This window comes from Aspergillus chevalieri, chromosome 4 (assembly GCF_016861735.1).
Source record: "Aspergillus chevalieri M1 DNA, chromosome 4, nearly complete sequence".
NCBI classification, from domain to species: domain Eukaryota; kingdom Fungi; phylum Ascomycota; class Eurotiomycetes; order Eurotiales; family Aspergillaceae; genus Aspergillus; species Aspergillus chevalieri.
Genome location: NC_057365.1, coordinates 1181688 through 1203496, shown reverse-complemented (window position 1 = coordinate 1203496; position 21809 = coordinate 1181688). Strand labels below are relative to the sequence as shown.

General features: G+C 50.1%; 6 protein-coding genes across 6 annotated transcripts; 1 reads left to right on the top strand and 5 right to left on the bottom strand.

Annotated features, from left to right (window-relative positions):
* Positions 1 to 218: 218 nt before the first annotated feature.
* Positions 219 to 422, bottom strand: ACHE_40430S (uncharacterized protein; the record flags this gene model as incomplete). Its single annotated transcript, XM_043278627.1, has 1 exon — positions 219 to 422. The coding sequence occupies one exon, from the start codon at positions 420 to 422 to the stop codon at positions 219 to 221; it is 204 nt and encodes a 67-aa protein (XP_043136388.1).
* A 5402-nt stretch (positions 423 to 5824) lies between these two features.
* On the top strand, positions 5825 to 8128 carry ACHE_40429A (crinkler effector domain-containing protein; the record flags this gene model as incomplete). The annotated part of the gene is made up of 5 exons (XM_043278626.1): positions 5825 to 6242; positions 6312 to 7063; positions 7168 to 7475; positions 7525 to 7961; positions 8019 to 8128. The coding sequence occupies 5 exons, from the start codon at positions 5825 to 5827 to the stop codon at positions 8126 to 8128; spliced, it is 2025 nt and encodes a 674-aa protein (XP_043136387.1).
* Positions 8129 to 10772: 2644 nt separating this feature from the next.
* On the bottom strand, positions 10773 to 11708 carry ACHE_40428S (extracellular proline-rich protein; the record flags this gene model as incomplete). The annotated part of the gene is made up of 1 exon (XM_043278625.1): positions 10773 to 11708. The coding sequence occupies one exon, from the start codon at positions 11706 to 11708 to the stop codon at positions 10773 to 10775; it is 936 nt and encodes a 311-aa protein (XP_043136386.1).
* Positions 11709 to 14180: 2472 nt separating this feature from the next.
* Positions 14181 to 15398, bottom strand: ACHE_40427S (uncharacterized protein; the record flags this gene model as incomplete). The annotated part of the gene is made up of 1 exon (XM_043278624.1): positions 14181 to 15398. One exon carries the CDS (start codon positions 15396 to 15398, stop codon positions 14181 to 14183), a length of 1218 nt encoding a protein of 405 aa, XP_043136385.1.
* A 263-nt stretch (positions 15399 to 15661) lies between these two features.
* Positions 15662 to 19220, bottom strand: ACHE_40426S (bifunctional cytochrome P450/NADPH--P450 reductase; the record flags this gene model as incomplete). The annotated part of the gene is made up of 5 exons (XM_043278623.1): positions 15662 to 17205; positions 17255 to 18238; positions 18297 to 18737; positions 18796 to 19041; positions 19100 to 19220. The coding sequence occupies 5 exons, from the start codon at positions 19218 to 19220 to the stop codon at positions 15662 to 15664; spliced, it is 3336 nt and encodes a 1111-aa protein (XP_043136384.1).
* A 968-nt stretch (positions 19221 to 20188) lies between these two features.
* Positions 20189 to 21582, bottom strand: ACHE_40425S (endo 1,5-alpha-arabinase; the record flags this gene model as incomplete). Its single annotated transcript, XM_043278622.1, has 4 exons — positions 20189 to 20416; positions 20468 to 20496; positions 20550 to 20737; positions 20789 to 21582. 4 exons carry the CDS (start codon positions 21580 to 21582, stop codon positions 20189 to 20191), a joined length of 1239 nt encoding a protein of 412 aa, XP_043136383.1.
* Positions 21583 to 21809: the final 227 nt, after the last annotated feature.

Sequence of the window (21809 nt, the reverse complement as noted above, 5' to 3'; positions counted from 1 at the left end):
TTACCATATCAGTCTAAGTACTCACATACTGACTCTCAATCCCGATGTACTCTTTTATGGCACCACGATAAACATCAGAAAGTCGTCAACCGAATTATTGAAATCCATCTCAACATAGTCGGGATATCTTTGCTCTAAATGAAAGTGTTTTCCTGTGTGATGTTGTTGGTACGACGGACATCGCCAAAGTTGGGGCCGGTGCAGACTTTGAGGAGGCCCTATCCCAGCCAATTGACCTTCTCCCGCATCGCGCCGTCCACCTGGTTAAAGTCCAGCTTGGCATTGAGTCCATTGATGCCCCAGAAGTTTACCAGCTCCCCGCTCAGCGAGTAGTTGTCGATCGGGTCGGCCGCGATGGACGTGTCCGCCTCGGCGGCCTCATCGGCAAACGAAGCAGGCTGCACAGGAGAGGCTTTTGACATTGCACTACCAATCACGAGGGTGCCTTCGCCGACAGAAGGAACTTTACCTATCTCCCCTCTAAAAGAGGGCGACCAGCTTCATTCCTCTACAGATGACAAAGCAAATTATTTGGTCCGGGCACTCCTACAAAAGGCCTCATGCTCAGAGGATGTGGAGGTCAATTTGGAGCCTATCAATGATCCCAAGCTGCCTTTCCCTGCCATCACAGAGAAAGAGATCTACACTGCAGTTGCCAAACCCAAGAACAGCACCCCAGGAAAAGACGGTGTGACCACCTCTATCCTGAGGAAGGCATGACCCTCCCTGGGACCTGCCAATTCACTCCTATACCGAAGCTGCCTGGAGCAAAGATGGCATCCTACCCCATTCCGAGACGCTTCGCTTGTGGCTATTCCAAAGCCAGGGAAAAGGGACCGCAGCTCCCCCCCCCCGGGCCTACAGGCTCATTGCTCTCCTTTCAGTTCTGGGAAAAGGACTTGAGCGCCTAATAGCCCGCAGAATGGCATGGATTGCTATCAAACACAAGGTCCTCCACCCCTAGCAATTTGGAGCTCTCCCACTGCGTTCTGCAACGGACCTAGCCGCAGCTCTGATCCATGACATTGAGGAGGCATGGTCACGAGGTCTGAAGGCCTCCATGCTCACATCGGATGTGCAAGGCGCTTTTGATGCTGTCCTACGGGGGCGACTGATCAGACGGCTCCAGGAACAGGGATGGCCTATCAATGTGGCCTGATGGGTAGCTAGCTTCACCCAAGGTTGAACTGCCAGTCTCCGCCTAGGGAACCATACAAGCCAGACATTCCAGGTTCCAGCAGGTCTCCCACAAGGCTCCCCAGTCTCCCCAATCCTCTTCATGTTGTTCATTGAGCCCATGTTCAAACAGGGCTCAGTCTGCACCCAACGTGGCCGCTTTGGATATGCTGACGACATATGCTAACTTGTGGCCTCCCCTTCCTTGGAGGAAAACTGCACTTTGCTTCAGCACTGCACTGAGGAGCTCAGACAATGGGGAGCTAGAGAAGGCCTTACATTTGACTTTAAAAAAACACAACTGCAGCACTTCACACGTGGCACCAACCTTTCCAACCCCACATGCTCTATTCACACCTCTCAAGGCTCACACATAGTCACACCTCCCTCTCCTGGCGGTGCAACGCGTTGGCTAGGCATCTGGTTCGACCGGAGGTTGAGCTTTAGCAAACACTGCAGAACCTTAGCTGCAAAAGCCAAGCAGACAGCTGCTGGTGTCAGATCATTAGCCAACACAGTTAGAGGGACTAGGGCATACCTACTGCGACAAGCTACAGTTGCCTGTGTCATTTCAGTTCTTTGCTATGGGGCTGAGGCCTGGTGGCCGGGCCGAAACAGGCCCAGGCCCAGGAACCAGGGCTCTGTATCAAATCGAGTCGATTCATCCCTTTCCTGCCTTGACCGGGTACTCAGAGATGCTCTCCAAGGTACTCTCCCAGTATACCGGACCACCCCTATTCCAGCCCTCCATCAAGAAACTGCCATTCCCCCGATGGAGATCATCCTTGACCAGGAACGCGCTTCTGCCAGACTGCGTGTTGCCAGACTGGACAACTGCCATCCAGTTCACAGGCGCCTTTTCCGAATGCGATCCTTTCCTACAAACACACGCCTTCTCCGCAATCACCTGCCGTGCCTAGAGGGGGTAGAACAGACTGACCCTCTGATATATCCCCCCTGGCAGTGTCACAACCTGGCTTCTCTCGTGTCGTACCTAGGGTTCTAGTTAGTTGTATTTCGAGACTGGACACTTACCCTAAGTGTCTTCCAAGTAATCGTATGCTCAATGCCCCTCCGGGTCCGGTTTGGTATGTCGTATGTGTTGATGGGTATATCGCCCCCTCCAGGCTCCGTAAGATAATCAACAAGTAGAAACGGTAAAGGTAACGAATAGAGAAACAAGGCCAACCGAGTACGTATACTGGGTTGTTGGTTAAGTGCGGACGAGTCAGAAACTAGAAGGTAACCAATGCTTGATTAACTAGATTGATCGCGAAGAACTAAGCTAAGTACATGAATGAGCGTCCTTATATATCTTCCTCCATATACTATCCTTCTACCTTCAAGAGGTATATCCAGAGTATAGCCAATCAGTGCGTCGTACTTCATATACTCAGCGGTATACTTTTCCAAGTAGTCAGGACGGTATACAGTCACGTGATATGGTCGCTGATTATCATCCCGATCCCGGTTTTCCGTGCGACTATCCTAGTCCTTCCTGCGCCATTCTCTCATGAACTGATATCCAATGATTCTGTCTTGACCCCATACCGTCACGTGAGGCTGATACGTTGGGTTCTGTAACAGGCAGGCTGAGAACCCCACAAAAATCCAAAATATCTGCCTACCTGTGACAGGGCAGGCACGTCCTTTCAACAGTGGGCTGATACATGCCCTCCACTTTCCATGTTCCTCTTCACTGACGGCAGCCGCTTAAACAACTCCGATGCTGTGGTTGGTGCTGGATGGTATGGACACTGGGGTGCTTGGAAGCAGGAGTCCACCCGCGGCCATCTCTGCCTGCCTAGGCATGAAGTTTTTGATGTAGAGGCCACTGCGGTATATGAAGGGCTAAAGGCCGCCTGTGACAGTGCCCAGGCCCCCTACACACAGAATTTATATGTCCTCCTTGACAACCAGGAAGTCAGCAGCTACAGGGCTCCCCCAGAGGCTCCATGTTACAGAACTCACTGTATCAGCCTCACGTGATGATACAGAGTTAAGACAGGCTCATTGGATAACAGCTCATGGAGAATATGCAAGAAGGAACAGGGATCAAATTGATATTCGGCGTGTTGGCACCTGATGATCACGTGTTTCACGTGATATGCAAGGAGTATACTAATATACAAGACGGATGTTATACCATCAGCCTGGTATAGGTATACAAGTATACTATGAAAACATCATACCAGGAAAAGGGAGGATATATAAGAACACTCATTCATGTACTTAGCTTAGTTCTTCGCGATCAATACAAGTCAATCAGCATTGGTTACCTTCTAGTTTCTGACTCGTCCGCACTTAACCAACAACCCAGTAAACGTACTCGGTTGGCCTTGTTTCTCCATTCGATTACCTTTACCGTTTCTACTTGTTGATTATCTTACGGAGCCTGGAGGGGGCGATATACCCATCAACGCATACGACATACCGGACCGGACCCGGAGGGGCATTGAGCATACGATTACTTGGGAGACACTTAGGGTAAGTGTCCAGTCTCGAAATACAACTAGCTAGAACCCTAGGTACGACACGAGAGAAGCCAGGTTGTGACACTCCAGTCAGCACACCATCTTGGCCTTCCAAGAAGTTGCAAACGCCTGGCCCACCCGGTCCCCACGATGCCAGGCCATTCAGCCTGGACAAGTCCATGTCCACTGGATCCCCGGTCATGCTGGCATCACAGGGAATGAACTGGCGGATGAACAAGCAAAGAAAGGTGCTAGACCTATCCCACAGACCAACACCCCTCCGGCAAGATATGCCTGGTCAAGCCGAACTTTGAAGGAAGAGTTCTGGCAACGCTTCCAATCTTTCTGGGCTGAGAATGCGTTACAGCAATACCGGGACCTCTTCATTGGCCTGGATATATCTCCTTTTGAATTATACCTCCCCAGAGCCACCCTAGGGCGACTTCTTGCTGCCCGGTCAGGCCACGGAGACTTTGCACATTACCACAAACGCTTTGGGCATGAGGATGCCAGGATGGAGTGCTCATGCGGGCGCCTAAAGGCCCCGCACCATTTCTTCTACTGCCGGAATGGCCGCAAGGCATCCCCACACCCTTGGGGGCCCCGGCAGGTAGATGAGATCCTGCGCTCTAAGTCAGGAACAAGGGATCTCCATGAATGGTTGCAGAGGTCTCAATTTTACTGCACAATATGCCCAGCTCACTGACACCCTCCCCCCAAAAAAATCCTCTCCTCTTCCTTTCCAGCTCCTTTTCTCCCCCCTCCCTCCCTCCCCAGCATGTGTATTATCGCTCCTGCGACACAAGACTTTCAGGCAGGCTCCCACGCGGGATTTTTTTTTTGCCAGTATGTATGGTAAAATTAGCTTAGCTACCAGATAGGCGATTCCGCTTCGCCCGTCGTATGTTCCGTTTCGGGACTTTTGGTGTGTGATGGATGGTTGATTGGTTGGTGGCCTATCGGCTAAGGCTAACTATAACTACCGGGCAGAAAGCGAGGGCGGTGAGACACGTGACCCGCTGGGTACCAACAGGTGAAGCGGGGTCTCTCGGATCGTAGCTCAGAGGGGAAATCGGGAGTCGATTTATTCCGGACTAACGAGGTCTATATGGAGAGGACCAGCGGAAGGTAGAGCTATATTGTCTATCGAACGTATATGCGCGTATGTAGCTGATTGAGTGCTTAATCTACTATATGTGTGCACACGTTGACTATAAGAATCTCCTGACCTCGCTACTCGGGCCAACTATTTATCCGCGATCCTCATCAACAAGGACCCCGCGGCACGTGATCTGTTTCTGACTGTCGGAATATAGAGGTTCCTTACCGAACAATACCAATTGATGCCTGATTGATGCCTCGCTGATATCATATGGCGTGCTCTTATTGCAATCATTGCAATCACTTAGTATATTTCATAAGGTAGTCAACGGTCTTATATAGGATCCCAGATAGCTTCATTTGCAGAAGCAGAGACCTCAATCATATACGCTTGATACGTACTTTCAACCCTGACTAAGCCGCAACACCGACACTGACACGCGACCGTTTTACCGACGTAAAATAGCAACTACTACTACTACATTTACGCGAGCCTTTATATACTAGCTTCTCCCTCTCTCCTTCTTTCTTTCTTTCTCCATCGAATCCTTTTTGTATATAGCTAAACAATAGCTTTCGGGTTTAGCCCTTTACAGCATCCTCTGAGCTATGGTGTCCCTATATATAGTTATATATAGTTATAAGGAATCTTCCGCTTCAGTAATCAGGCCGCTTCCAGTAACCGGGCCGACTATTAATCCATCTTGACTTTCATCACTAACAACACCTCAATATCACATGCTCACATTCCTTGGCGGCGACGGTGGCGGCGGTAGTATATTCCGTAGGTCTTCTTACCATCTCTAATGATCATAGTGATCATCTCTCATCTCACTACATCCTATTCCCTGCAAACTTCTTTCTCAACTAACATAAAATAGTCCTGAATGGAAAACTGACACATAGCACTTGCCTCTGTGTAACAAGGCCGTCAGCAACCTCACTGCTTATAGTGTTGTTTGTCAGGCAGGTGCATTTCTAGTTCTTATTAGGCAGGTGCACTTCTTGTTCTCATTAGGCAGGTGCAATCTTTGTTCGCGTCAGGCAGGTGCACTTCTAGTCCTTATCTTACAATGGCCGCCGCCATCACCAGCTGGGTGCTCAACCCAATCCAATCTTTGACAATGTCTCGACCACGCACTCGCAAATTATGGTGCGCTGTCCCTAGCAATCTTAGGGAGCCATTCTCTGTTGCGTGTTTTTCAGACCAGGACGATATTGAGACACTCAAGGAGAAAATATGGGAGAAGATAAAGGAAAGAATCAAGGATACTGCACCTCACTACAGCAATCTCACTCTCTACAGCCCTGTGGTGCAACTCAATCATGAAGAGCAGTTCAGGATTGATGATGGTGAATTTCTACATCCACGCCGAATGATTACATCCAATCCCCTCTTCCCAGAAAGCAAGGATCCAGATGTGGATATTGTTGTTGTTGTGAGCGGAGGTGCCACTCCACAGAAACAGAAGTGCTCGGAATCACAACATGGTGAGAATATCGAGAATATCCCATTCTTAATGATATTTCATGCTTTTAGTTAACAATCACTTGTTACAGCGAATATATCTCAGACACAACCCATCACAAAGGATCCACATGTATGTCCTCGAGAGCGTACGGTGTCAAGACTCGCGGCCATTTTGGATGAAGTGAATATAGTCCATGTGCGTGGAACTCCAGCCAGTGGGAAAACATATATCTCTGAACTTCTGAGGCACCACTATCGCAAAGGGGGAAGAAGGGTTTCCTTGATCAAAAAATGGGAAGGTCTTGATTTCAAGAATCCTTGGGACAGTCTTGTCAAGCTTGTTGAGAAATGGAATGAAGAACTAGGAGATGCCCCCATCACTACTTTCACCACGACTTCATCAAAATCCAAACATGACCTCTCTTGGGTTCTGACATCGAACACTGTTATTCTCGTGGATGAGGCACAGATGACCTACAGTGATGATGTGCTCTGGAACACAATCCTCAAAGGGAGACAGTCATCTCTTTTTGGTTATAATTTTCGACTATGTCTTTTCTGCTCTTATGGCAGTCCAGAAGCAGGCCCAGATCAAACATTCTTCACTCCAGTCAGGCTTTCTAACCAACAATGCATCTCATTGACGCCACAAAGCCAGCAATACTCACCACCTATTGGTTTATTTTATGACAAAGAAGAGTTCAGGGATGTTGTTTCACGGTCAATTCCAGTTGAGTATCAAGAAACGTTCACTTTTGATGAAGGTGCCCAGGACTACATATTTGCATTATCAAATGGCCATCCAGGAGCGGTTGAATCCATACTCAGCACACTTTTCCAGGTATGTGTCAAATATGATTTCAAATAATTTTTAGGATTCTTTGGGCATCCCCATAGTGGGCATGTTGAGAGGCTTTATCTGAACCAAGAAGCTAACAGCTTCAGGCCTATCGCCATGACATCAAGTATAGACATATTAAGACCTTGACAGAAGATCATGTCATTTGGTTCCTGGAGGACACCGCCACAGTCTTTCAAAAACTAAGCACGCAGCCAGTTAATCGCTCTTTCCCAAAAATACCAGAAGCTACTGGTGGGATTTCAGATGTGTTGAACAAAATTACAGAGGAAGGAAGTATTCCATTTGATATCAATGATGCAAGCATCAAATTCTGTTATCAGAAAGGCTGGATTCACAGAGTAGCTCTGGGTGGTCATGATATTGCAGTTCTGCCATCGCGCTTACATGAAAAGTAATTCTTCTCACATGCCACTATTGTTATTCTGATCTGACCATCTTAGATACATTGAATATTCAATTGGCACAATGTCACAGCGCCTGCCTGTCAGATTCAACTCACTACCAACATTATGCAAAGAAATCCTCAGCAAATTCTCCATCATGAACTTAAGGCATTCAGCTGAGGGCAAAAAAATGTCAAGTGCATCACAACCCAGACCTGTGGAAGCCCAATACCAGGATGAATTCTACAGGGGATTCAACCATGTAGCAGGGCAAGGTGTACCGATATCCAGTGAATGGTCAAGGACCAAGGATGGTCGAGTGGATTTCTATATCCCTGAAAAGAAATGGGCTGTTGAATTGTTGAGAGATCATGGAGAAGTTGATGAACATATCTCTCGATTCAAGGCAGGCGGAAAGTATCATCCCTGGCTGGAGGAGAAGATGATCAAAGATTGGATCATAATCGACTGTGCGACTTCTTTACCAACCAAAGGTCTGTTCTCAGTGTTCAATTCAGTATCCATGAGTTATCCCACTAACAACTTAATAGGGTTCTCGGAGCCTAGGCTATGGCATGCTGTATTCATCAATGATTATTCTGAATTGCAGCTGTATAACCATCAGAAAGCTCTTATAATGTCTGTGCATCTATATAATTGAGAATCAGCAGGGATGATATGGCTATATTACTGCTAACTTGGACTATCTGTTTTATTGTGGTATCTTTGTTAGCTGTAGCCAACTTCTCGACTATCAAGCAATCCGAGGAGTTCACCCGGTTCCCTTTGTCTCGCCCCCATGGCTTCTTCTCCTTTTTTCCTCTCCAGGGCTGATATTCTCGTCTCATGGCTTCCTAGTTTAGATTGAGAATACTACCTCATTTTATCTACTAGACCGAGGCCGTGACAAACAGGGCAATAATACTCTTAGTGTCACAAGTAAGTCGATGGATGAGAAGGTAGACTTAATTCACCCGAACTTAATCTAGACAATTGACCGTCAGATTGATGGTGCCAGCGCTTGGACCGGCGGGTTTTGTACCGGGTGTGAGTGGTCGTAGAACATCGAACCCCTCTATAGAAACACCCACGCTAGTCGCGCGAGCGCCAAGAGTTCGCACCATCTCGCACCTTTTAGGGGCACCTACCCAACTATTATCCGTAGACAATCCCACGCCGGCCGGTTAGTAGTTGGGTGCATGACCACCAGCGAATCCTGACTGTTATATGTTTTTGTTTTTATTGTCCCACTGGGCAATGCATCTTGTTACTCTTTTCTCTTTGGTGATCAAGGTGATGCCTTCAGGGTCAAGGGTGAGTGTTGAGGTGATCAGTGAGTGAGCAGAGCCATGCAAAACCAAACAGTACTTTGAAAAAGTTATTTGGCATAAGTATGCCATTTTTTTGCTTGGTCATCATTTTTTTTCTTCTTCATTTTTTGCCTCATGTCTTTCTAGATGTCACGGGCTCGGACTAGTAGATAATAACGAAATGATATTCCTATCTAAACTAGTGTAACCATCGATGAGAATATCGAGTCTGGAGAAGAAAAGAAGAAAAGAGAAAAGCTTACTTACAAGAAGAGATTTTATGGAGGTTGCGTGGCATCGCTAAGCGGCCCTTAATCTTAATTGCTTGCATGGCATCGTTTGCCATGTTGATGGTGTTGTTGGCAAAGGTGCTGAGCTGAGCCGTGAAAGCAGTGGAGCCATTACTGGCAATAGCTGGCAGACAATTGACTCTTGCTCCACTCCAGTCCACTGCTTCACACTGTCCTCATATTCCAACTAGGGAGCCTTTTACAGAGTCTGGGCTATTCTGTCCCTTCGGATAGTGGTTGGGGAGTCCGGTTTCGGCACTACAGTTGCCTTGACACTGACGAATGCTGGTATGGTGATTGGTTTCATTCTAACTGGTTATTTTATTGACCGGTGACATGTCGCCAATGTTATTTTCTCAGCTACCATCAGCACAGTGTTCGGTGTTTTTGTGATCTGGGGCCTATCGCGTTTCCCTGCCACTCCTGTGCGTGTTTGCCATGTTATATGGGATATTCGCCGGCATTGCCAGTGCGACCTGGCATGGGATTGTCCATACAGTAAAAGAGACAGACATTAATGCTTGGCCTTTTAACGGCCGGCCGAGGCGTGCGCTCCATAGCGTGCGGTACTATCAGCGAAGCCCTGATCAACGTGAATTGGCATTGAACCGGGAGGTCTTCCTCTGTAGGGTGTGGAGCAAGATTTTGGTGATCTCATTAAGCGGGCCATAGATCAAGATGGTAGGAAGGGTCTGTATCAAGAAGCTAAGGGAGGCTGCCCAATAAGTAATACCAAAAAGGCTCTTCAAGAAGCAAAAAGCGGGATACGCAAATCGTCGTCATGGTTAGTTCACGTAGAAAGACATTGACGACTGGACAAGAATATTTGATTATCATCTAAGGACGTTCCTTCCAGTCGAAGAATCCTGCGGGGATTTGGAAAACGACCAAGCTTCACATATAGCCGCAAGCAACGATACGAACTCATTTTGGGGAACAAAGAGGGTTTGCCAGACCCGCTTACCAACCGAATAATCAGCCCACATCCATAAGGGAGGCGGTTCTTCGTTTGAAGGCGACGCCAGACCACCCATCAACGGAGGTGTTGAGAAATGAATCTCCCAAGCTGAAGCCATCGCTGTACGACTCCCTTTTCTTTTAAAGAACATATAACTAACTAACCATCAACCGTTATAAAAGCTTCGTAAACGCCCTCACTGAATCCCCATCTGCCAAAATCCTCATATCCAGCGACTTCAACGACTTCTCCTTCGTTGAGTTCCTTCAGACCCTCACTAACAATGACCTCTACGATCTTGGGACGTGGTGGGCACGCCGTCCACAGAACGATTTACATTTCTGTATGACATGAACTGTCAGCAGCTGGACCATACGTATGTGAGTGAGAGTTTGGCGAAGGCGGAGGCAGGCGTGGAGCATTTGCATTTGAATACATGGTTGGAATATGATGCACAGGCGTCAGATCACGATCCTACAGTGGCGATTTTGGATGTTTGTGCTTAGGGTGGGGTTGTATGGAAAATGGCAGGCGTGGTTTTAGATGTATGTACTATGTAGTAGGATTGGGAGTCTACGGAATCCATACGCATTGAGGACAAAGGTAAACCATTCAGTGTGATGTTGCTATCCAACAGATATCCATTTGTATTCATATCCATTCGCAAAGCACATTTCCCAATATCCGCAATCCAGTCCAATCAATCGCCGATCAACGGCAATTCAACCATTCCCGATTTCCATCCCTTTAACCAAAGAAGGGAATGACGGGGGCAGTAGGAGTCGGGACGGCACCGGTCGGGGTAGGAGCGTCAGAAGGCTTAGGGAGCGAAGGCAAATCGGTGGGCTGGGGGAGGTCACCGAAACCAGGGAAGCCACCAAGCTTGGGAGCACCAGAAGGCTTGGAGGTCTCGGAAGGCTTGGGGAGATCTGAGGGCTTGGGGAACTCGCCAATGGGGAAGGGGAAGATGCCGCGCTTCTCCTTGTCGCCGCCGAACAGCTTGGCCAGGTCGCCAAGGTCGGGCAGCTCGGAGGGCTTGGGGAGATCGCCCAGGCTGGGGAGGCCGGAGCCAGAGGGCTTGGGAAGGTCACCCAAGCTGGGAAGGCCGGTGGGCTTGGGGAGGTCCGACGGGATGGGGAATGGGAAGAGGCCGCGCTTTTCGGAGTCGGAACCACCGCCAAAGAGGTCGCTCAGGTCGGGGAGACCGGAAGGCTTGGGAAGGTCACCCAAGCTGGGAAGGCCGGAAGGCTTGGGGAGGTCCGACGGGATGGGGAACGGGAGGTCGCGCTTCTCGGAGTCGGAACCTCCACCAAAGAGGTCGCTCAGGTCAGGGAGACCGGAGGGCAAGGAGATACCAGAGCCAGAGGGCTTAGGAAGGTCACCCAAGCTAGGAAGACCGGTGGGCAAGGGGAACAAGCCACGCTTCTCCTTGTCGCCGCCGAACTGCTTGGCAAGTTCACCGAGATCGGGGAAATCGGAGGGCTTAGAAAGGTCGCCCAAGACGGGGAAACCGGAAGACTTGGGGAGGTCACTCAGGTCAGGAGTACCAGAAGGCTTGGGGAGGTCGGAGGGCTTGGAGTCACCAAGGCCAGGGAAGGGGAAGAGACCGCGCTCGTTGACACGAGTGGGCATAGCGAGAGCACAGCTCACGAAACCCACGGTAGCAGCACCGCTGAACTTCATTTTGAAAGGTGGTCAAAGAAAGACGACGAAGGCTAGGCTCCTAAAGAATGGAATGTATGAATAGTCACTGAATGAGTGGTTGTCTACTCGAGTCAACGGGGATTTCAGACATCTTTATAGTCGTGGGGTGTCGTGACAGATCCGGTCATAATAGCCTTAGCAATCGTCATTTCACTGATGCGATTGCACACCTGCTCATCCCGAGTCCATCTCGGATGGTGGACACTGTTCGGGGAAAGCGTATCTGCCGATCAGGGTAATTGTAAGAAGTACTCAAAGTGCTTGTTCCAACCAAGCAAGTATCGGCACTCGTTTGGCTCCAGGGACAAAACTTTATCATAAGGCTCGGTGATTCATTCAAAGCCGAAGAATACGGAACTAACACGAAGTTTATCCTGGCATGTGTTGGATGCGAACCCTCACTGCCATGCGAACGCTATGCAACCCAGAAGTTTCCTGTCTCGCACTGAAGTGATTCAACCGGACGCACTGTACAGTGCGCTGTACAAGGGGCAATTGCCAGTCCGCGTTGATTGTGATGTCCATTTGGAAGACCTGATAAAAATCCTAGATCTCGTGTCTTCCGACCAAAATTTAGCCTATTCAAAAGCGTATTAGCAGTCCTGTGAGCCAGTGAGTCCAGATGGAGGGGACAGACGTACGTATGCACTCCAAACCTTCAATTTTAAGATGCAGATCCCTCCAACCATGCCGAATGAGGGCCCACAACTGATCATCAACACCCAATCATCCCACGGGGCGAGCAACTTGTAGGCCAGGCACTTGGTTGCGATGGGCAAATCCTGCGACAGCCCTGAAACCCCGCGCTGTTCCAGAAGAGCAGATCGCGATGCGTTTTTGACCGTTGCGTTCCGACTCCGACTGCGATACAGCGTACGGAGTACTCCCTAACATTTTCATTAAGTCTGGATAACTAGGGAGCGAGTGTGATGGCAGATCCGTGCCTCCATAATTGCTGTAATATGTGAAATCTGCTATTGTGCAGTATGGGGTACACCGGGATCCGTGGAGTGATGTCCGAATTCGGAATGCTTCCACGACGCCTCAAAATTGAAGCAACTAATCCCGCTTATCCCACTCGGCTAAATTATTTCCAGCATACTTTTACTGTCTGTTTTGGATATGCCTTTACCGATGATGCTTGTTGTCGCGAACGCGATGAGATGGTGATAATGAAGGGGAAGAGTGTGCGAGAAGCAAAAAGGGGCGAGTATAACCGAGTACGGTAGTGACGGCCTCTTCAACTTCATCTCTTCTTCCTCGCGATACCTGATACCTTCTGATACCTTCTCAACAACCCTATTCTACATACTACAAACAAAAAATCGAATCACGGCGTGCCCATGATATGGCTTCGAAAATTCTAGTTCGGATCTGTTCCTGACCAATACTAGGTTGTTCCTCGGACAAACATGCATGAACCATGGTCCTTGACACTCAAATAATTGTCCCTATGGTGTCATTCCTGCTTCTCGAATGCTTGCCCCGTGGATGGTAGGCCACTCCGGAATTGATAACGCTTCCACGCCGACTCCATCGGGATCCACAGATGTCCAAACTTGGGGCTCCGGACATCTGTGCGCGAACGCCCATATGGGTGGCGTACGGGGCACTCCGAAGGATCGTGCCAGTTGCCACGGAACTCGCGGATGTTGTCGAGAAACTGAGACGATTCGAAACCGGATGACTCCTCATTGATGGCGGGCAACGATGGCGGATGATGCCATGAGAGGGGGAATAGTATGTTTGCTATCTGCCAGCGCAGCACCGGGGCATATTCTGTTTCGGATAGAATTCGGCTTCCAAAATTATGGGGTCTTGTTCTGCTCGGTTAACAAGGTTCTCAACGCAATAGCTTGGTCCTTGCCACCATGGTCCTCTTGCATCGCATCGTGACTTCTACTGTTGCAATACTAAAAATATATAGTCATATCCCTCAGCCATGATAATGCTTAACTCCTTTGAACTGAACACAGTCGAATGAACCACACCAAAGTACGCAACGTCAGCCTTGCAGACTGTTTCATCATCTATACTCCGAGGCTTAAGTACAACTACCGAACGGAATTATTGTCCCGTGCATGAGCCATTTTTGAGTGATGGATGAATTGGCAGGGCATGTCCATGCAATGACGATTGCATATTGTGAAAGAGGACCTATGTGCACAGATGGAGTTATTGCAAGGGCCAGTCGGATGTCATAAATTATCGCCATGGCGTGTTCTCTGGTCCTGAGGTCATTAGCCATTCTAGCATTCTAGCACCCTGGGCTTGTCTCGATTACAGGCCGAGAGGAGTTATGGTCAATGTTTGGCTCCCAGTTCGCTCGTCTATCCTACAAGTGGTTCTCTTGCTTGCTCGTTGGTGTTCTAATATTCCACCCAATTCACAGAGATCCAGGTCTGACAACCAAACTGATGGTACAACTCCAGACAACAATGCTTAACTTCACTAATCATCCCCATGCCCTAACCTAATAACAATCTTCCCGACCTCCCTCCTCTCAAACCTCTCATATGCCCCCACAACCCCACCAAGCCCATACAAAACCTCATCAACAACAACCCCCGGCCTCGCAACCCCCTTCTCAATCATCTCCCTCAACACAAACTGCAACTCCTTCACCTGGACAGCCCCGCTCCCAACCGAAAGATTTTTCGCCCACAACGTCCCCAAAGGGATCTCGAATACCCCTTCTTTCCCAGTCGCCAGTGGTGCACCGGGACTAGCCCCAAGGCCAGCGGGCGGGTACTCGCCAACAATCCCGATTCCACCAGTTGGTTGGGTAACGTTTATGCAGTTGCGAATGACGATGCCGGCTTCGCGCTCTAGCTTGGCGTTAAGCGTCTCGAAGCCAACGCAGTCGCAGCTTCGTCGTACACCGCCGTCCGTCCCGTCGGGGTGGCTGGGTGGTTCGCGGGCGAGGATTTGTTGCACGGGGTCGCTGTCTTTGAAGTTTATCGGGACCGCACCGAGAGATGCTGCCTTTTCTAGTCGAGAGGGCACATAATCAACCGAGTAGACTCTGCTCGCGCCGCGGAGGACAGCGGAGTATACGCAGAGGAGACCTACAGGCCCTGCCCCGAAGACAGCGACTGTATCTCCCGGTTCGAAGCCAGAGCTGCTAAGCCCGTTCCACGCCGTCGGGAAGATATCAGACAACAAGACGTAGTCGATATCTCGATCACTGTCATGCTCCGTGGAATTAGGCGGGATGAGGAAACTCGACGAATCCGCAAACGGCACCCTTATATACTCCGCCTGCGTACCCCCCAGCCCAACACCGAAATCATCGCCTAACCCCGGGAAATCAAGCAGCGTCTCCGGGTGAAACGTCAAACAGTATGTCCATTTACCGCGGACGCAGTTATTGCAGTATCCGCATGATGTCGGTCCAATGACGACCCTGTCCCCGACTTTTAATGTTTTGACCCCCTGTCCGATCTGGATGACAGTGCCGATGCCCTCGTGGCCCATTATCCAGGGTGGGTTTTTGCTTCCTGCGAGGCCGCGGTAGGTGTGTAGGTCTGTGCCGCAGATTGCAGCTGTTGTGAGCTGGATGAGGGCGTCGGTTGGGTCTTTGAGTTGGGGAGTGGTTGTGTCTTTTAGGGACATGTGGAAGGGCTTGCCTTCCCAGGTTATGGCTTTCATTGTTTTGGGGGTGGGCATTGTGCTAGGATTATCTGTGTTGATGTGGGAGTGGATATGAGGAGCGTGGTAGGGTAGTGATACTTTTGTATAGTTGTATGTGGAAGTTGGATTGACACAATGCTGAATATTGGCGGGTTTGCTTTCCGAAGCCTACTCCCGGCCAACTACAATGACGCTGTCATGTCAAAATTCACAATTCATATACCCTATTGAGCTGAGGCAAGTCATGAAAATAACTGAAATAATTCCACAAAGTCTAAAGAACGCACGCACAAGATATCCTACGTAAAAACATCAGTCGCATACCTCTCCTTCGTCTTCAACCCCTCAAAGAACCTCTCCGCAGCAGTCTCCTCATCAACATCCTCAACCTCCTCACCCCTTTCCCTCTTCTCCTCCCGAATCACCTTCCGTCTCGCAAGGTAAATATCCTTACAAGCCTTCCTTACACCATTACCGACGCCCGTGCTACCGCAGACATAAATCCTTGCACCCTGCTCGAAGATCTCCACTAACTCATCACGATCATCTAGCATACGGTCCTGCACGTGCTGACCAGGTGAGCCATCGGCGGGCCGACTATACGCCCACCGCACATCAACAGCGCCGAGCTTCGACCATTCCGCGAGCTCGGAAGCATGGACATCGTCTTTTCCGTCGGTCCGGCAGCCAACATACAAGATTGCCTTGGCGGGTTTATCCTCGTCAGGCAGATCTTGGCCAGCGCTGCGTCCGCGGATTTTCTCCGCGCGGTCTTGCACGAACCCGCGGAACGGTGCTATGCCTGTTCCCGCACAGGCCATGATCATGGGTGTTTTGAGGTTGGTGGGTGGTTTGAAGCCCGAGTGCGAGGGGCGGACGATGACGTGTGCGCGCTCGCCGGCCTGGAGTTCGGAGAGGTACGTTGATGCTACGCCTAGGTAGCGTTCTTCTTCGTCTGCCTCGTCCTTTGGGGGTGCTGCGAGGGAAGGTGCGTTGAGGACGGAGAATGTGATTGAGCATTCGGAGGGGTTGACCAGCGGAGAGGAAGAGATGGAGTACTGCCGCACGCGCATTGGCGGGAGCATAGCGAGGAATTCGCCGATGGGGAGGGCAATGCTAGGGTAGCGCGTGAGGATGTCCAGCGGGCTTGCTCGTTTCTTGGAGACCTCCTCGGCGAAGCGGCTGGGGCTGGAAGCGATGTAGCGCAGTTCGGCCTGGACTTCTGCGTCGCCGACGGCTGCGTCGGCGAGGGTGTTCAGGTCACGTTTTGAGGCGGGTTGTGAGAGTTCCACGTATGTGGAGAGGAGTTCGAAGGCTGAGATAGGGGTGTCTAGGGGGATTGATGCGCTGCCGGAGCTTTGGGAGGATTTTTGGATCTTGAGTGTCGCGTCCCAGGGGAGGTCGAAGCGGCGGATGGCGCGGCGGACGATGCTGCGGGGGTTTACTGGGAGGACGGCTAGGTAGTCGCCGCATTGGTAGGTCATGTCTGTGGGAAGCTTGAAGTTGATAATTCTCTTTGCTGGGACGCTGGGCTGGGTTAGGAGTTGGTTTTCGAGGACCAGGGCTTCTTGGAGTTGGAGGCCTAGCGTGGAAGCGCGCAGTCCTGAGGTCACTTCGACTTGGAAGCCAGACTTTGGCTTAGAAGTGTCTGCCGTTTGAGAACCGCCGAACTTGGACGTTATAGCAGGCCAGAAAGCAGACTCGCCCCAGGTATCGAAGTCAGAGAACATGTCCGAGTTGGCTACATCTGCTAATCCGAGATCGCAGAGCTTGTTTGCACCGCGCTCTTCAGCCAGTTGATTGATGGTCTTTGGAATGCGGTGGAACGTAGCATGCCAGTCATCTGTACGGGTTAGCAACATGGTACAGAAAGCTTGGTAAATGAGACTCACGATGACCACACCCAAACACAGCATAGTTAACACCCTCAAGCTCCTTCTCCTTCAAGGAACTGAACCACTCAAAAAAATGTGCCGCATTATCAGGAGGGTTTCCTTCGTACGAGGCACTGATAAAAACAACAGGATCCTTCTTCGGAACATCCTGCATGGCCGAATCAAGCGGCTTCACCTCCGCACTGTACCCATATCCAAGGGCATCATCTGCAAGTCTACGAGCAAATGCCTCACACGTCCCGGTGTTGCTGCCATAAAAGATATGCATTGGTTTCGTTTCGCCCGGTGGAGGAGCAACCTTCGCCTTGCGATCTCTGCTAGTGGCTCCCGAGGTCTCAGGGGCGTCGCTGCCGCTCAAAAAGGTGCCCAGCTTGATCGCGTCAAGACCCTCGCGCGGTGTAGCTCTCATGTAGAAATCCTTGGGTTTCACGGTGAGTGTCTGCTTGATCCGGAGGTCATAGCTGGGGTTATCCAGCTGGAAGTTAAAGTTCTGCAAGAGGATGGCAACAACCAGCAGAGCTTCTTGCCATGCGAATGGACGTCCGATGCAGCCGCGCATACCGTTTCCAAATGGCTTCCATGCGTTCTTGGGCAGCTTGTCAAAGTGCTCATCGAGCATCCGTTCCGGCTTGAATTCATCCGCATCCGGACCGTAGACTTCTGGGTCCCGGTGCAGCTTGCTCAGGACGACTGCGATGACCTCGTCATCGTTTAGGACGTATTTGCCGTTTCCGAGAGTCACGGGGCTCTCTTTGTTCTTAGTCGGATGCGCATGCACAGCGATCACGGGTGCTGTTGGTCGTAGACGAAGTGTTTCGCGCATGACAGCGTTGATGTATGGCAGCTTGGACAGATCCTCCACGGTGATCTTTCGTCGCCCGATAACCGTGTCGACCTCTTCTTGCGCCTTTTTGTATGCGGCTGGGTTCTTGAGCAGGAAGTAAAAGAGGAACGACAGCATTCCGGAGGTAGTTTCATGGCCTGCAGATGGTTATCAGTCCATCAACCCTCTAGCATAATGCTCACCAGGGCAACATACCAGCAATAAGGAAAGTGATCATATTATCAATAATCGTATCATCTGACAACCCCCGCCCAGTCTGCGGATCCCTTCCCAGAATCAACGCATTAAGCAAATCCTTCTTATCTTCCGGATTCTCCTTGCGCGCATTAACCAACTCCTGCGAAAGTTCCCGCAGATAGGTGATATCGCTCCAGTACTTGGCATTCTCGCTAGTAGGCAAGCTGTTCAGCAATGCCGGCCGACGAGTCCGGTCTCCAGAGCCTTGCAACAGGCCAACCATGGCTTCGACGAACGGGTGCATTTCGTCGTGGTAGAAGGAGTTGAATCGTGTGCCCATGGAGCAGAGCGCGATGGTATCCAGAGTCAGGCGGGTGAAGTCGTCTGTCACCATGATGGGTGTTTTGGGTCCTAGTCGGGCCCATTTCATGACGAGCTGTGTGGCGATGTCGTACATTTCTGCCAGAGGTCAGCTTACCAACGCATCTATAAATTCATCCTTGGAAAGAAAGCTTACCATCAAACATCCCCCGAATGGACAACGGCCCAAACGCAGGCACCAGAACCCGGTGCGCAACAGCCCAATTCTCCTCCCCTGGATAATTAGCCGTGAACAAACCATCGTGAATACCATTCCGGATCTCCTTCAATCCCCCGGCAACCATCTTAGCGAAGCGCTCCTCGTTAAAAACCTCATCGGCAAGTTCATGGCTGCTGATGAAGACCCGTGAGATTCCGAAGGTGGTTAAGCGGTAGATGGGGCCTGGCAGCATTAGTGTTAATGTTGACAGATTGTAGCGAGTCAGTGGGTGTTAGCGTACCGTAGTTATCGGCCATCAATTCCATGCTGTTCAAGGGTACATCGCGCTCGATGTCGTAAAGATTTCCCACGATCGGGACACCCCTGGGCCCCGGGATGGGGACTGGTTTGTTTGTGCTCATGGCAGAGGATAGCTGTAAGCTGTTCCTCTGGCTGTGTTTGGCGGGGCAGAGGTCGCGGGTATCAGATCGATATTAATGGTTCGGAGGTGGTGATGATAGAAGTTGCTAGCTGTGGAAATCCTATACCATCGGTAAAAGTGTTGTAAATGTTAAGCTCTGGTGGAGGAAATACGAAGATTATATAAAGGAAAGGAAGAATCCCTCTTATATACAGCTGAAAGAGCTCCCAACACATCATCATACATTTCGGGCACCCCGAACTGGGTGGGCCGCAGTTATGCATGGCATTACTGAATAAGGCTGAATAAGAGCCGTGTGATTTGCGGATGCGGTGCATAACTTCGATCATGCCTCGGCTCAGGAATGTTGGGACATCACTGTTTCCGATTTAGTATATACTCCCGTGCCGCATACAATAATAGATCCGGTGGCTATATTATTATGTCGCGTTTTTCTGCACAAGGTAGCATTCACATTTACGGCAGAATTTGCCAAGCAGGTACAGACCGATTCTGTCGCAAGCTTGTCTTGAAGTGACTAGTGCATAAACAGGTCTATGGGTATCTCTAATCTAATAATTATCTATACATGAAATCTCTGCCCTCAGTAGCAGAAACGATGGCCATCAAAATGAAAATCATCTTCGTGGTGAACGCCTCTCAGGCGCATATACGGCGACAAGGAATAGAGGGTATCAGGTGCGCCATCCCAGGCGGGATGGGAATCCCGTCGCGTCGAATGTATAGTCTCATATATGCTGCGTACGCATATACGAAATTATCGTTGGCGGAGAGAGTGCTTTCCATACACAACCAACATGGACGCAGCTTCATGCCTGCCAGATCGGACCCTGCGAGTCGCTGGAGCACCATCGCGAACCGATGTACATTCCCAACGCTCTCACAGAGATAAAAAGAGAAGCATCGAACGTGCTAGCTCAATGCAAAGGAATTGATATTGACACGGCATCACCGTACAAGCCAAACCAAAACCCAAACGACTAAAAAGGCCACAGAAGCAATGAGTTTCAGGCCCGACGAATGCTTTCGCAACAGATTCAGGATCAAAAAGCACATACACATCAGCACCATGAGATTGATGGTGTAGTTGGCTCGAGGCGGCGCGCTGCTGGCTTTCGCTCTGGCGACGGGCCAGCCGTCGATGTATTCGATATAACTCCAGCCTAGTTGGGCGTCCTGGATTATGTTAGTAGCTGTGTGGATTGATTGTGCGGTTGGGATACGTACGCTGTTATGGAAGCCGATGGTTGTATTTACTAGGATGGAGAGTTAGCCATTTCTTTGGTACAGATTTGGACAGTGAACCCACGATAATGATAGTACATAATGTCCTGGTGATCCTTGTTCTCTGGCAGAACACCAATCCCCCCAGGAGCATAAACCAAGCCGTGATTCGATCCATAGACAGTCGTCCCTCCACCGTCTAAGAGTTTCTTCCCGGACTTATCCACAAAAGGCCCCGTCACGTCCTTGGACCGCCCGACTCGAATACTGTATCTGTAGGCTGTTAGTTTACCGTCCGCAATAATAATGGGAAGGGTGGCATACTCTCTCCCCATAGCCGGAAACCCCTTATGGAAATCACAACACTTCCCATGACTAAACCAAAGATAATAATACGGCTCCCGGTACGTCATAAAACTCCCCTCCTGCGGCTTAACCTTGTGCTCAGGCAGGAACACCAAATGCTCTGCATTCAGCCTCTCCTCATCCTCAACAGATAACAAATCATCCGCCAAGGGTATCTGAAAGATCCCATGCCAGTAACTCCCGTACAGTAAATAGGGTTTCCCAGTGCTCTGGTCCGCGATAAACGATGCATCAATCGCATTCGATACAGTCAGCGGATAGATATCAGCAAGATGACCCTTTTCGGTATTAATCACTGCTCCGTGATCCGTCCACCCACCCTGGTCAATCGAATCACTCGACGCAACCCCAATCGCACTATTCCTCACACCATTCTTACTAATCGTGTAAAAGCAGTAAAACCGGTTCTTCCACTGCACCGTCGTAGGCGCCCATGGCCTCGTGCGATTCTGCTTCTCAATCACACTGGGCCCATCCAATACAGTTCCGATCTTCTGCCATGGTCCGTCGAGACTAGACGCTTTGTGGATGGGCACGTGGACGCCGCCTTTGAAGAGGTAGAACGCGCCGTCTAGCTCGACGATGTTGGGGTCGTGGACTTGGATGTTGCCAAGGTTTGGTAAGGGGTAGTTTTTTGTTTCGGAGAAGATGTGTGGTTTATTGGGGAGGCGGACGGCTGGGATGGCGGCTGTCCATTGTGGTAATGTAGCGAGGATTAAAAGTATTGATAGGAATAGCATGTTCTGAGACATGATCCACTGACTGTGATGCAGTAGAGAGAGAAACAGACGAGAGGGAAAAAAGAAGATACATTCTTGGCTGGCAGTGACGGCATAAAAAGAAAAGAAACATGGCAGTGCTGCTTATCATGCGAATCATCATCACGTGATGATGCGGGATTTCCCCTGGCCAGATCCAGACCGCCAATTGGGTTAGCGGCCCACACAGCAGGACATTTTATAGTCTCCGATTGGCTGGG